Below are 14,057 nucleotides of genomic sequence, written 5' to 3'. Positions count from 1 at the left end.
CTTTGTTCCAGCAGGAGCAAGGTACCCGTCAATACAATTATGGGGATCAGAATCCCGCCTGAAAACCTAAAAATGTGGGAAAGCACATTACATTAGAAAAAAAATGAAAGAATGTCAATAGACATATAATCAAATGGTACTCGCATTAAAAAGTGGTTCAATAATATCAATAGCCATTACAAGAGGAACAACACGTATTCTGTTATCGTAGAACTTTGGAAAAACATTTTGCTTTGGCTTTTTGTTTATTTATAACTAATATATAATGAACAGTGACACATATAAGAATTTAAGGGAAAGAGCAAGCTTATTTATATATAACTTTAGGGTAAAACAATTCAAAACAGAAAAATGAGGAGTTTCAAAATCCTAAAAGGAAACTTGAAGGTTCCTACCATAACGAAATACGATGTCCAAAATATTTGCAAAGAGCTTTTTGTTATCCTCACGCAGGTCTAGGTCCAGCGAGCCGGTAATTAGGCTGAGAAGGGCAATGGAACTCTTAAGGAGATGCTCGAAGCTTTGCAGGATGAAAGCCAGTTTGCAGAGAGAGGCTGCGCTGATCCAGCTGCGTGGAGCTTGTTGCGGGGTTGTGACCCTCATTACAGAAAGGAGCAGAGAAGAAAACAAGTGACACAGGTTCATTAAAAACTCTGCCCAGGGTACTGGCCCAGCTCTTTTCCCCTCTGTTAACGTTTTAGATCTTTTTCTTAAGAATGGTGGTGTGTTTTGCTCTGTTCAGACAGAGAGGTTTGGTGAGCAGTTAAGGTAAATAAGTTTGCAGGCATGTCTTTTCGCTTCACCTGTTAATTGTTGCTTAGTCCTTAAGGTCCTGATTTTATAAGTTAACTTTACTTGAAAAATGGAGCATAGTTTAATGTTATCCTCTCTGTTGACCTTCCTCAGATACTGTCTCAACTCTGTTGTTTTTTTTCTCTGGTTCCATTATCAAATAGATATTGATTCTATGCACAAAACCATTTTCCAGATAGCGCTGTTGAGCTCCCCGCTGCAGGTCTTTTTTGCCCTCCAAGGTGCAAACATTTCATTTTTGGCTTAAGGTAAATGTAAGCAAATCTTAACTTTCTTGCTTTTTTCCTGAGAACAGCAAAAATCAAAAAGGATTGTTTGGGGGTGGAGGGGAATGGGAGGTTGGCAAGACTCCTTTTCCATGCCACCAAATGGAACAAGTCTTCAAACTCCCGAATTCAACACCAAATATTTCAGCAGAAGAGGAAATACGATGGCTTGGCATGCAAGCTCAGGCTCAGAACAGCTTCCACTGCTCTTAACTGTGGCTAAGTAATTTCTTAATTACTTCTTAACTGCAGTTAAGAGCACTGTATTCTTCCTCCTTCAGAGGAACAAGGGATCCTGTCTCCTCCTTTTCCTCTCCTCCCCATCCCCGACCCTATGGAATTGAACTATGGAACAAGGATGTAGGAAAACTTTGTGGGATGTCTGTCCTGCAGTTTTGTTTATTTTTTAAATATACAAAGGGAGAAGCGGCACCAAGTTTAAAAAGCTTAGTTTGCCAGAAGACCGCTCTCATTAGAGGAGCGTTGCTTTGCTTTAAAGTTAGCGAGCGTGGTAAAGGCACACTACACATTCAAATTAACCATGGTAAAACAGAAAGAAGTCACTTCTAGAGAGTATTGCTGCATTTTTCCTGTCTCCCAAAGTTTATCCTCCTCCTGCTTTACAAATCGGGTCAGAAACAGGGAGCTTCTGTGATACTGAGAAACCCAGGATCTGTGTCTGTGTGATGTTGGGTTCTGACTTTACAGCAGCAAAGTGGGTCCCCAGCTTGATATTGGTAGCTCAGTTTTGGTGTCGTTTAGGCAGCTGAAGACAAACAAATAGGCCATCGATCCGTCTAGCAACAGCCTGGGGCCTCTGTATTTTAATTACATGTGGTGTTCGGACCAAATTCATCTCTGTTGAAATATCATCAACTTAAATGAAACTCCACAATGGAGGAATTTTTTCCTCTGTATTATTAATACATGTAACGCTGTTGCAAATAACTTTTTCTGTCTCTCCAACTTTTCTAAGCAAGCTCACTCAGTTTTTGATGCCAGTTTCAAGTACTGAAGAGAGATGAAGATAACTTCTCCTGTTAGCCCTTATTATAGGAAGAAGCTTTAAGCAATTGCTGAAACTTACTCTTCCAGTACAGGTCACCCCTCTCCAGCACAACACTGCAGCTCTGTATTTAGCAAAAGCAAGCTGGGTGCTTTGCTTGATTTACCAAATGGAAACTGTGATTATCTGTAAAGTTGCTGCCATGTGTTCTCGCTGTGGGGAGTGGAGAAATCCAGTGAAGTCCACTGTAAGATGGGTCCATTTCTGGATGCGGCTGTTTTGGGGGGGCTTTTTTTTTTTTTGTGGGACCTCTTCCATCCAAGCCTGGCTGCTCTAGCAGCAGCAAAGATTTTTTTTTTATGTTGTCGGGTTTTTTTTTTCTTCCCCCTCCAAGAAGGATTTCTGAGAGACTGGAAGCCAAAATACGGCAACGGTTAGGACTAAAATGCAACTTGCCTCTTTCTCAAGCGTGCACAGGTAGGCGGTCAGTCCAAGTGCAGGCGAGGCATTTCTTCGAGGAAGCATCTGCAGGAGGAGCCTCTGCCTGTTCAGGCACGTGGTGCCAAAGGGTGCGATTCTCCAGCAGGGTCTCCCAGCTGGAAACGAATGGACCAGGGAGGAGAGTCAGGGTGAGGCGGAGCAGTCGCTCCTCTCCGCGTTAAGCCCAGCTCCGGCGTCTCCAGCAGCGTTTCCCGACCGGTCGCCCACACCGGCGGGTACCGCCAACGGCCGAATCCCGGCGGCAAACAGCTTCGGAGGGCTGATGGAGGGACAGAGACCAGGCTGCAAAGCTGCGGCTGCCGTCCTAGCTGGGTCCTTGCTCTCCTCCATCCTCCAAGCCGCCGGGGTCAGAGCCCTGCAGGGCTCCCCACCGATGCCGCCGCTGGAGGATGCGATCCCGGAGAACGTCAGCTGGGCTGCCGAGGAATCCCGGGGCAACGAGTCCTCAGAGCATGCGTTTTTCTCTCTGGATTATCAGCACGTCCAAGTCCCCTTCGAAATCACTCTCTGGATCATGCTTGCCTCCTTGGCCAAAATAGGTAAGGCATCTCGAGAGGGTGGGGAAGGACGGGGCTCTCCGTGGGGATGGTATGGGCAGGGGTGGCTTTTTTTCCTCCAGGAACTGTGATCACTCCTGTTAAATTACTGCTATAAAAGTTATTTTACAGCTTTTTTTTTTTTTTTTTTCCTTAGAAGGGAGAAGTCTCTGAGATTCATTTAGATCAGAACTTCTTTCAGATGAAAATGGTCTTTTTGTTGTGCTGTTCTGCATATTATATGATGAGATCTCAACTCTATTAACATGCATGAAGAAATGATAACGATCACAGATTTTTTTTTTTATTATTATTCCTATTCCAGTTTGGTTTGTTTCAATTACTTTCTTGCTTTTAACAACTCACCTAGAGTACTGGTAGTGGTTGTCAGCATTTCTCTCTAACATTGGGTGTTGCACAAGGCTGCCTTGATTGGTCTTTTTTCAATGTTACCTTAGGCTTTAAGTGTTAATGATTAAATGATATTAAAAGCGGCACCATTTATAATTAATGAGAATGCTTTTTCCGTGATTATTTTTTTGGATGTATGGAATCTGTATTGTGTTTAAAATTAGCAGTTGCTATTTACACTAGTGCCAAAGATGGCATGCTAATTAGATTACATCATAAATAATGCTAAATACCTTTTTATTTATGCAGTTTATTTCATTTTTCTATTTGCGTATTACCTAAAAATATGTCTTTAACCTTACGCTATGATGAACTGCAGTCTAAACCAACAGTAATTTTAGACAGTTTGGGTTTTTTTCAGTAATCTTTCAGATTTTCTAGCTAATTTCTTCTTGGGTGACCTCACTTTAATTGTGTGCACGCACTACTACTCCTCCAAAGCACAGCCTGCTGAAGGTGGGAGCATGGGGATCTTTGCTGGTGCTCTTCAGCCAGTTTGGGCTGATGAGATAATACTTTTGTTTTGTTTTGTTTTTTTTTTCTATTCATCCTCTTCCAGGGTTTCATCTGTATAACAAGCTCCCTTCTGTCGTTCCCGAAAGCTGCTTATTGATATTTGTAGGACTCATCATGGGGGGAATCATCTACGGCTTAAATGACAAGTCACCGCCTGTTATGGACAGCGACATCTTTTTCCTCTACCTCCTGCCACCCATTGTCCTTGACGCGGGTTACTTCATGCCCAGCCGTCCCTTTTTTGAGAACATGGGCACTATCCTCCTCTACGCGGTGGTGGGGACGATATGGAACGTGTTTGGGATCGGTTTTTCCCTGTACGGGATCTGCCAGGTGAAAGCCTTTCGCCTGCAGGACGTGTCGTTGCTCCACAACCTCCTGTTCGGCAGCCTGATCGCTGCCGTGGATCCCGTGGCGGTGTTGGCGGTCTTCGAAGAGATCCACGTCAACGAAAAGCTCCACATTTTGGTCTTCGGTGAATCGCTCCTGAATGACGCGGTGACGGTGGTAAGGACTAGCGTGTTTTTTGTTTGTTTGGTTTTTTTTTTTTTTGGCGTTCAGAGGAAGGATGGGCTGGTGCCAAGAGGTGGGACGTGAGATCTGCAGAGGGAATAGGCGTCAACAGCCTCTTCTAGCAGAGGACTCCTGGTCCACTTCTCTGGCCTGAGGTCCTGAGCAGCTTTCAGGTGAACATCTCCAAGACTGTGTGTCTGGAGACAGAAATGCACGAGTGCCCTGGCAGGAGCCTGACCTCCAGAGAAGGACGCTGACCCCGCGCTGGCAGAAATGCCAGCAGCCTATTTTAGTGTCGTTGCTACATATGGCCGTGTCTGGTGAATATCTTGTTAAAGGCTGGTTTTCTCTTTCATATTTTCACCCAGGTGCTCTACAAGCTATTTCGTTCTTTCTGTGAAATGCCAACCATCAAAAGCGTGGATGTTTTTGCTGGAGTTGGAAAATTCTTTGTGGTTGGGCTAGGAGGAGTATTAGTAGGTCTGACTTTTGGGATGACTGCCGCCTTCACCACGCGATTCACCAAGGATATTCGCGTCATCGAACCGCTCTTTGTCTTCCTGTACAGCTACCTTTCCTACCTCACTGCTGAAATGTTTCACCTTTCGGGGATTGTGGCGTAAGTATGTCCCAGCATCTCATCTGATATTTACTGAAAAGTATCAGAAAAAGTTTTAAAGTAGGTTTGCTTAGTTGGAAGTCTGTGTTCAGCCGCAAACAACGAGTATAAAAGCCTGTGGAAGAGCCGAGAGGTGTAACCCTGTTTCACACATTACACATCGATGGTAATAGCTGCGAGTCACAAGCAATCCAGCTGACTACTGCTGGGCAAGCTTCCGACGGCTGATCCATTTATGTAGGTTATTGAGGAATGTTTACTTGAGCTCCATGGTTTTTGTTTGGAAACCCTGGATGTTCAAGCAGCGAGATGTCTAGTAGATTTGGCAGAGGCAGAAGAGGCTTTCTTGGCATATTTTGTTGTTTTCCATGTGTGGGCTATCAAAACCAACATTTGAAGAGCTCCAAGGAGTATTTAGTGGACTCCTCGGAAAGGTTTGGTCTCAGTTTACAGCACGTCTGTTCTAGCATCTTCCTCTTCCTCTGCCCACCTTACCGACCTGCTGGTTTTGGGTGGTGGCCCCCCGGGCGTGCTGGGACAGACCTTCTGGTGACAGAGCACAGCGCGTGATGGGGTGGCAGTTGGGAATCCCCTGCAGAGCTGAAGCCTGGAAATATTCCTACTGGTTGGGAGCGGAGGGCTCTAGTGGAAACCTCTGCTTTGGAGATTCTGACTTACGGCCAGAAGTTCAGACTCAGCTGACGAGTTTGGCTGGTCTCCTGAGTGAGGGTGTCATCCACCTCCTCTCCACCTCCAGTAACGCTGGAAATCTGCTGACCAATTTCAGCCAGAGGTGTCGGAGATCAAGATTTCAAAGGTACTAAAACCAAAACTGCTTGCAGTTTACTACAGCAATTCTACATAGTCAAAAAAAAAAAAAATCTGTGAATGCAACCCAATCTGCTAAACAGCTCTGCAAATGTTTTTTAGTTAGATCTTTGAAGAACACTTTAGAGTCCTGGCAGGTTTTCTCTGTGAAGCTTTTGTACAACGAGGGCACAGCAACCTGGGGCAGACAGGGACTGCCCGGCTCCGGCAGCCGAGTCCCACGCTGCATCAGACACCATCTCGTGTATCCCCATGCAGCTTTTCGGATCAGCGAAGTGAAACTATTTGTTTCTTTAAATTCAGTCCTTCACAAATAGTAACTCATAGATAACACAGTTAATTTATTTTTCTTTTTACTGGGTAGGTCTTTTGATAACATGAATAATTTGGGGCCAGATCCTTCAGTTTTAAGAGAGGTAATTGAGCTTCGTGCTTACCTCGTTGTGCATTTTCCTTGCAGAGCAGGTGCTGAGGAAAAAAAATAGATACAATAATCCTAATGGTCAAAGAAACCTCACCTTGGAAAGAAGAGACAGATGAAAAACAGAGTGATCCAGGCCTTCGGGTTTCTGTGGGCTGATATCTCTTGCATTTGGTTCTCCTACCTAAACTAAGTCAGCTGGTGCTGAGGAGCACAACCAACTATTTTATATTTTCCAAAAGACTACAAAGTGTGCTTAGACTGCATTGATAGCTACAGGGTAAACAACTGTAAATCTGATCATAATGAAGATAAACATAAAAAAAATTGTCAGGTACCAGCTAGACACAGGAGTATCTGGGAGATCTATTTTAAAACTAATGATACGTCTTTGGATATAAACCATTCCTATATCTTGCAGATTTTGTTTCCTCGAATGGTTAATAGGAGCAATATTCTAGCATTACTGAAAACAATTCTAGCTCTGGGAATAGGTAAGAGAAAGCCTATTTATAGGAGCGTAAGACAGAACAGTGAAATAAATAGGCTGCATAATCATCATAGAGCAGAAAACATTCAATCCTAATGGTGTCTACTTCTATCAATCACAATCTACTGTACCCATTATGGAACCCATTTTCTATTCTTTTGAATAATGCATTGTTTCTAAAGCAAAACAATTGCAAAGGCAGCTGATTCCTCCACTGCTGGTCTTATAATTGCCAAATTATAAATACCTCTTTTATATATCTTGATTTCAAACAATTCAGTCATTTGTGACCAGGGAATACTGTATTATAAGAAGCAGATCTTGGCAGTTTGTTTCCTTGAAAAATAATTTCATTGCCAAAAAAATCAATTCTACGTAGTCAAAAAAAAAAAAAAAAAATCTGTGCATGCAGCCCAATCTGCTAAACAGCTCTGCAAATGTTTTTTAGTTAGATTTTTTTTTTTTGTCCCCTTTGCCCTAGTGGCAGTGTCTATCTTTGAAGCTGTGACAGGACAGGTCAAGTTTATTCCCTCTCTGTGAATCTGGTGTGAACCCATATCCACTCTCCAATAAGTGTTCCCAAACCATGGTTCTGGAAGTCTCTTGCCCATAAATACTTGTTGGATTTCTTAGTTCCTAGCTGGAACTATTTTACCCACTATTTATTTATTGAGGCAGATACAGAAGAATTTATTATTTTCTTTTTAGCCCATGGTTCAATCCCTGTTGCTCCTTCTGGCTCAGTGCTTTATGCAAAGTGGGTCAGTCTAAAAAGGATAAATCAAAAAAGACCAGTTTCAGAATATTTTTAAGTATTGGTGCATTTTCTTAGGAGGTGAAAGATGTGAACTCAAACAACATTAGATGAAAAAGGGATTTGAATCTTGGTCTCGTGCTGCTGGATAAAGCAGGATCTCTTTCCCCAGGAAGAGTATCATGACTTTTCCGAGTCTGACCTTTCATATCCTGTGCCTTCACTACAAGTCCTCTCCCTGAAGCCCAGTTTTAATTTCAGACAAACCCAACCGTTTCTTCCTCCTTCAAAAAAAGCATGTTTTTTTTCATGGCAATGAGGAAAAACAAATAACAACTATTTTTAAGTGAAAGAAATAGAAATGTGTGTATTTCTTGGTTTTTTTTTTGTTTGAATGCAAAGCCCAGTAATCAGTAACTCTCAGTGGGTGGAAGTGCATATTCATTTGAAAAAGTATTTTTTTTTTTCACTCTAATTTCTTATTTGTTGTTCCAACCAAATATCTGATAAGTATTTTCCCATAATAGTGTTGCCGATTTCCTTAGTGCTTTACATAGAGCAGAAATGAATGTAGGTGTTGTCCATTCCTTTGTGTCTCAGTCCAGCAGTAGATGCCGAGTTGTGGCAGGGAAGATGTGCTAGTGATTCCCTGGTGAGCCGGGAGGAAAGGAGCCTTACTCTGCTTTTGTTAGCAGCGGTGCAGGTTAGGAGCAGCAATGCAGTGGCCGACGGTGTCTTCCTGAAATAAATAAATAGCTGTGGAGGAGAGAATCGAGGTCTTTGGTTTCATACAGGTTGTAAAACCACAACCAGAGCAGAGTCAGCTCTGCCCAGCTGCAAACTGTCCTGTTTGCTGGGGCCGGGGGGCAACCTGGGTTTTTGTCCATTAAAGCCTAAATAATGCAAAGAATCTCCTTTGTGAAATTCTGGGGTTAAATATGATGTTTTCACTGCAAAGCAGTAGTTGCACGGCTGTTTTCTGAATAGCTCTTAGCTGAGAGGATACATTATGGATAATGTGCTGCGGAGGCCACCACCTCTCTTAAACACTTATTTGCATCTATATGGGTCATTTAAGTGTCCTGGTCACGGCTGGTGTTTAAAGTCAGTCTGCCAGACCCCGGTGTACCTCTGCAAGCCAAGGATCTACTTCTCTGTGGGCTTGTCTGTGTGTGATAAAGGTAAAGAGAGTTACCAATATGTCCCCTGTGAAAGGAATTTTTAATGCAATAAAACTCCATGTAGATGGCCTTACCAAATACCAACGGAATCAGATCTCGGAAACGTAAAGCCATTTTGCTCTTGTTGGTACAATATTTAGAACAAAAACTTTTCTGTCCAGGTTAAACTGTAAAAAATGGAGCTTTGACTTTTTGAGCACTCAATTGTTTTGACCTTCTAAGATTGCTGGCCTGAAAATGTATTGATTTGAAAAGCTGATGAATTAGACTAACCACATGTACCCTGTAACTTGAAGAACCAATTATCCATGAAAAATTGCAAGGCAGAAATTTTAGTGTTGCACACTTCTGAAGTGACCTTGGCTATGCAATACCTGAGGAGGTCAGATGTTCCAACCATAGCAACAGCGTTTCTTGGCTCATTGTGCAGCCTCATGAGTGTGCTTGAGCATTTTATTGTCTCTTGGTTGCATGGAGTCAATGGCTTCCAGGCTGTGCCCAAATAATATATAGTGCAAGTCCAGTCAGGCTTAGGAATATACAGTGTGAGGTACGTCGTATGGTTGAGTTTCTCCAACTTAAGATTAGCTTTGGTCCCTTGGGTGAAGTGCAGCATTTGGTCTGCTCTTAAACTACACCAATTCTGAGTCCTACAAGAATCTGCTGTAGTGACCAAATATCAGCCAAACTCACAGAACTCTTATTTACACATTTCTCAGCATGAGAAACAAGTCTCCCATTCCCTCAAATGTCTTTCTCTCATCCAGGCAAAATAGGTAATGTGGGCTCCTAAGCATGAAACTATTCAGCCCAGATGGTTGGAGTGTGGCAAAGTTAAAGAACTGAAAACAGTGTATTGTGATGGGAAGAGCTGAGTGTAGTTAATTATAGGTATTGCTGTGTGGCTATGATAAATGCAATAGAATGTGAGTTGTTTATCTGTTAAAAAGCAGATTCGGATAGTCTGGTCAACATATATGGTATCTTATTGTCCTGATGGTCCTCCTGGTATTATTGGACTGATGTAGGAAGTGAACCACTAGCCAGTGAGATGTCTGAAAACATCTAAGACTTGATGAAGCCTATTTTTTTATAAATGACAATGTCTTGATTTTGTGTGCTTAAGTAGAAAAAATTATTGTTTCATTTTCTCAGCATCATTGCTTGTGCCATGGGCATGAAACGTTACGTGGAGGCCAACATCTCTCTGAAGTCTCACACCACAGTCAAATACTTCATGAAGATGTGGAGCAGTGTTAGCGATACCCTCATCTTCATCTTTCTTGGAGTTTCCACCATTGGAGAAAATCATGAGTGGAACTGGCCATACATTTGCTTCACTGTCATTTTCTGTCTCATTTGGAGAGCACTAGGTATGATGAAATTATAGATTTTTTTTTTTAATATATATTATTATTATTTATGGGAGTGAACAACGTGATTCCATTAAATGAGAGAATGCTCCTGTCCCCACCATCATCCTTTCCTGCTCGCTCTCTATGTGTGGTTATCCCAGATGTGAACACAAGGACTGGTGCTTCCCTCCTCCATCACTTGCTCAATAGCAAGTTTTGCATTTTACTGCAGTTTCCTAGTCTCTGCACTCACCATAGACAGCACTGGTGCTAAATAGAAATTCTCACGACATCTATTTTATTGATACTTCTGCCTTAGTCTTTCCTTTGATTGCCATGATCTCCTCTTCCATTTCAGCATATCCTCACAATAGGAGGGAGACTGTAAGTACATAGCTTGGGATCAGAGCTGTGTAAAAGCATGGGGCCTCTGGCTGCATATTCTGAATTGCAGAGATTTAAGGGATTTAATTCATTCCAAGTTTGTGTGCAGCAGCATCCTTAAATGGGCAACTGGAGGAACCTTCAAAGAGCTGTGCCTGGAGATGCTGTTCTGCTTTACAGAAGAGCAGTAAGCTGGGTAGATAAGAATTGGGACCTAAAATGTGAGGATGCTTCTGCTCCTACTCAAGAACTTCAGCTAAGGACTAAGAATGACAGAATTACACAGAATCAGGGAATTGCTGAGGTTGGCAGGGACCTCTCGAGAACATCTGGTCCAAACCCCTGCTTAAGCAGGGTCATCTAGCAGGACTGTCCATATGGTTTATGATTATCTCCATGCACGGAGACTCTACAACCTCCCTGGGAACCCTACTGCAGTGTTTGACCAACCTCACAGTAAAAAAGTGACCAAGACTTAGTGATAACAAGAAGAGAGCTTTGCATGAAAATACTCTCCTGATAATTGCAGCTAAAGATAATCTTCTTGAGATCAGTCACGATGAAAACCACTGAGTCAAAGAAAGTAAACTCAAATTTGATAGGCACTTCAAGAAATTGCTTAAATAGGATAGGCCATGATTAGCAAGACATAGCAGAATAGGTTTTATTAGCTGTTAATACATGCCAAGGTTTGTTTTAATAACTGTGCGCTATAAATGCACTTGGAAACATGCTTATTAGTTGTGCATACGTTCAAATGTTTTATTATGATTAAGTGGTTTTCCCTTAAATTATTTGCTCACATGAAAAGAAGTTCTGAGTGAGTTTATCTTTTTTTAGTTCAAAAATTCTTCATTGCAAGACGTAAGGAACATAATAACATTGCAGAAGCAATCTGAAAATCCTCTGGCTCTCCAAACACAGCTCTTCTGATTGCATTCTCAAATTATGCAGCGCATTATTAGAGAAGGGCTCAGTGCTGCAGCCGGGAAAGAAACCCCTCTTTATATTTCAAATCCCCCTTGAATTAAATAAGAACGCACAAACCAGGGCTGAAAAATCATCTTGCATATCTGATCCTGAATAGGGTGTCCCTTTTCTGCAGCACCTTCCTGGAGAGCCGTAGGTGTGCTGGGAGGATGGAAGTCAGGCAGGGTGCTGCATGAAGCTGGGCTGGGAAACTCCTGCCTTGGAGGTGGTGGTTGGGATTAAATCCTGACCTGCTCAGACCTGTCCGACAGCTGTGGACGTGCTTGAGGCACTGATCCAGAAATGGGAGGTGCCCATAGAGTTTGCTTGCAGGAATTGGGGAATTTTGGGGTTGACAGCACTGGGGTTAGTATATAAGTTGTACCTTAGTCCTTTATTGGACCCTCGTAGTGCTCTTAAATGAGAAATGATTCTGCTGAAGCCTGGGGACTGGGATTGCTTTGCTATAAGAGGTCATCTAAAAAGCAAAATGCATTAACTGCATGACAACGCTAGTATTCTACTGTTATCCAAGCACTGGGGAGATTTCCTTCTGCTCTTTTTCAAGGTGTATCTCCAGAAGAAAATATATTCTGTTCAAAATGATTAGTTGTATGTCATGTCTTGGAGCAAACTGGTCTTGAATTAGTTTAGGGAATGCTAATAGTAATTTATGAGGAAGGATTAAATTAAGACAAAAGCCAGGATATCAGCTCAAGTAAATTTTCTTCCTTTAAATCATTGGTACTGCCTGAGCTTACAGTAGCTGAAGATGTGATCTGAGGTATGGTTTTGTTGTTTTTTGTTTTTGTTTTTTTAAAGTTACAAAGAACCTTGAAACCAAAGTACTTCTCATCTGCTGATCTGGGCAGCAGCTCCACAGTGCTCAGGGGACGGAGAAGGTGTTGCAAGGTTCAGTTAATTGAGTTCCCTATTCCTGAACATCCACAGCTTTTTGTTTTCTTCCAACTGGTCTGATGTGCAATCAAAGTTCAGATATTTTTAGTTGTATGTGTGTGAAGATGTTTGGTATGTACATTACAAGTGCACTATTTTTGACATTTATTTCTCTTACAAACACCCTTTAGAAAAGCAGTAGTGATGGACATCCAGCTAATTCCTAGCAAAAGTCAATGACAGTCTGTGTCATCAGTTCTCAAAATGGCCATTAATCTTCAGGAAATAAGTTGTTGATCATATCTGTTGGTATTAAGATCACGGCTTACTGATTTAAGGCCTGACTTTTTGTACCTTTCCGCATCTGCTTATGTATTTGCAAATGACTATAAATTACATCAATTGCTGTGTCACCTTACGTAGTCTTAAATTCACACAGTATAAATCTTTGAGGGCAAGATTTGTGAAGAAACAACTTTAATGCCGGCAGAATGTACATCAAATATTTAGAGTGCCTTGGCTACTGCTTGGAAACTTTTGGAAATCGGAGGGTAACTGGTGGCTAAATTATTGCTGATGGTTTGCCTTGAGAGTGTTTATAATCCAAGCAATTCAATCATTTGTTATCATCAATTAGAATAAATCAATTAATATTTCAATTCTCAGAATCTGGCTCTGTATCATTATACCGGTAGATGTAAAATTTCAGCTGGCACGTCACCATAGGATTGCCCTAAAAATTTTAATTAACTACCATCAAAATAGATGTGCTAATACATCCTATGCTGCCAGTAGTTATTGTTTGTTCAGTATTTAGCTGATGCTTAACACAGAGTCATCAGGTAACAGGTACGGTCTGGGGAGCCGCAGTCATGGGAGCGGGATGACACTAAAACTCCCTTGCAGAGTTCAGAGTCCTTCTGAAGGAAACTCTGGTTTCCCAGCTGGACCGTGATAAGCACAAGGCTGAGTTAAAAACCAAGAGAATTCGATACAAGATGAGCTACCTAAAATTTTGTGGTTGTACAAACCCCCAGAACTGTGGCCAGTCGATGGTGTTTGTCATCCCCCAAATCAGAAATGTGTTGGGGATTAATTTTTATCTGGACAAATCAAATGCAAACCTGTTGGACCAGGCTGTGGAAGAAAAGCCATTCTCCAGTGGCATATTGGGAATATACTACTTCGGGCCCTGGCCGGTTCCTCGTGGTTGGTGTTTACCAGTTTAGTGATGTTTTACCGTAAAATATATCATAAGGTTATGAGTTTTATCTAATTGCTCTTTTTGTTTGATGTGCTCCCATCTTCTTTCCTGCTTTTCAGGGGTTCTCGTGCTGACTTTCTTTGTGAATAGATTTCACGTGAACACCATCACCAGCAAAGACCAATTCATTATAGCGTACGGGGGTCTCCGAGGGGCCATTTGTTTCTCTTTGGTGTTCTTGCTTCCTGACTTTCACAGAAAGAAGCTCTTCATTGCAGCAACAACTGTTGTCATCCTCTTCACCGTGTTCGTACAGGTAAAAACAATCTTGGTGTCACCAGCAGATGTCTGGAAGAAAAATCATGCTTATTATTTACAAGTACCCAGTACTAA

The 14,057-nt window shown here is 42.1% G+C and overlaps 1 protein-coding gene across 1 annotated transcript in view; it reads left to right on the top strand.

Annotated features, from left to right (window-relative positions):
* Positions 1 to 259: 259 nt before the first annotated feature.
* The window catches only part of LOC104320922 (sodium/hydrogen exchanger 2-like), a 34,000-nt gene continuing 20,202 nt past the window's right edge, over positions 260 to 14,057 (top strand). The window contains exons 1-5 of the mRNA XM_069811564.1: positions 260 to 3,125; positions 4,093 to 4,556; positions 4,931 to 5,181; positions 10,011 to 10,228; positions 13,784 to 13,980. Of these exons, the coding sequence (XP_069667665.1) occupies positions 2,849 to 3,125; positions 4,093 to 4,556; positions 4,931 to 5,181; positions 10,011 to 10,228; positions 13,784 to 13,980 (1,407 nt within the window). The 5' untranslated portion in view covers positions 260 to 2,848. The remainder of the gene's footprint in view (positions 3,126 to 4,092; positions 4,557 to 4,930; positions 5,182 to 10,010; positions 10,229 to 13,783; positions 13,981 to 14,057) is intronic.

This window comes from Haliaeetus albicilla, chromosome 23, assembly GCF_947461875.1.
Source record: "Haliaeetus albicilla chromosome 23, bHalAlb1.1, whole genome shotgun sequence".
Lineage (NCBI taxonomy): Eukaryota > Metazoa > Chordata > Aves > Accipitriformes > Accipitridae > Haliaeetus > Haliaeetus albicilla.
This window is presented reverse-complemented; position numbering and strand designations above follow the sequence as displayed.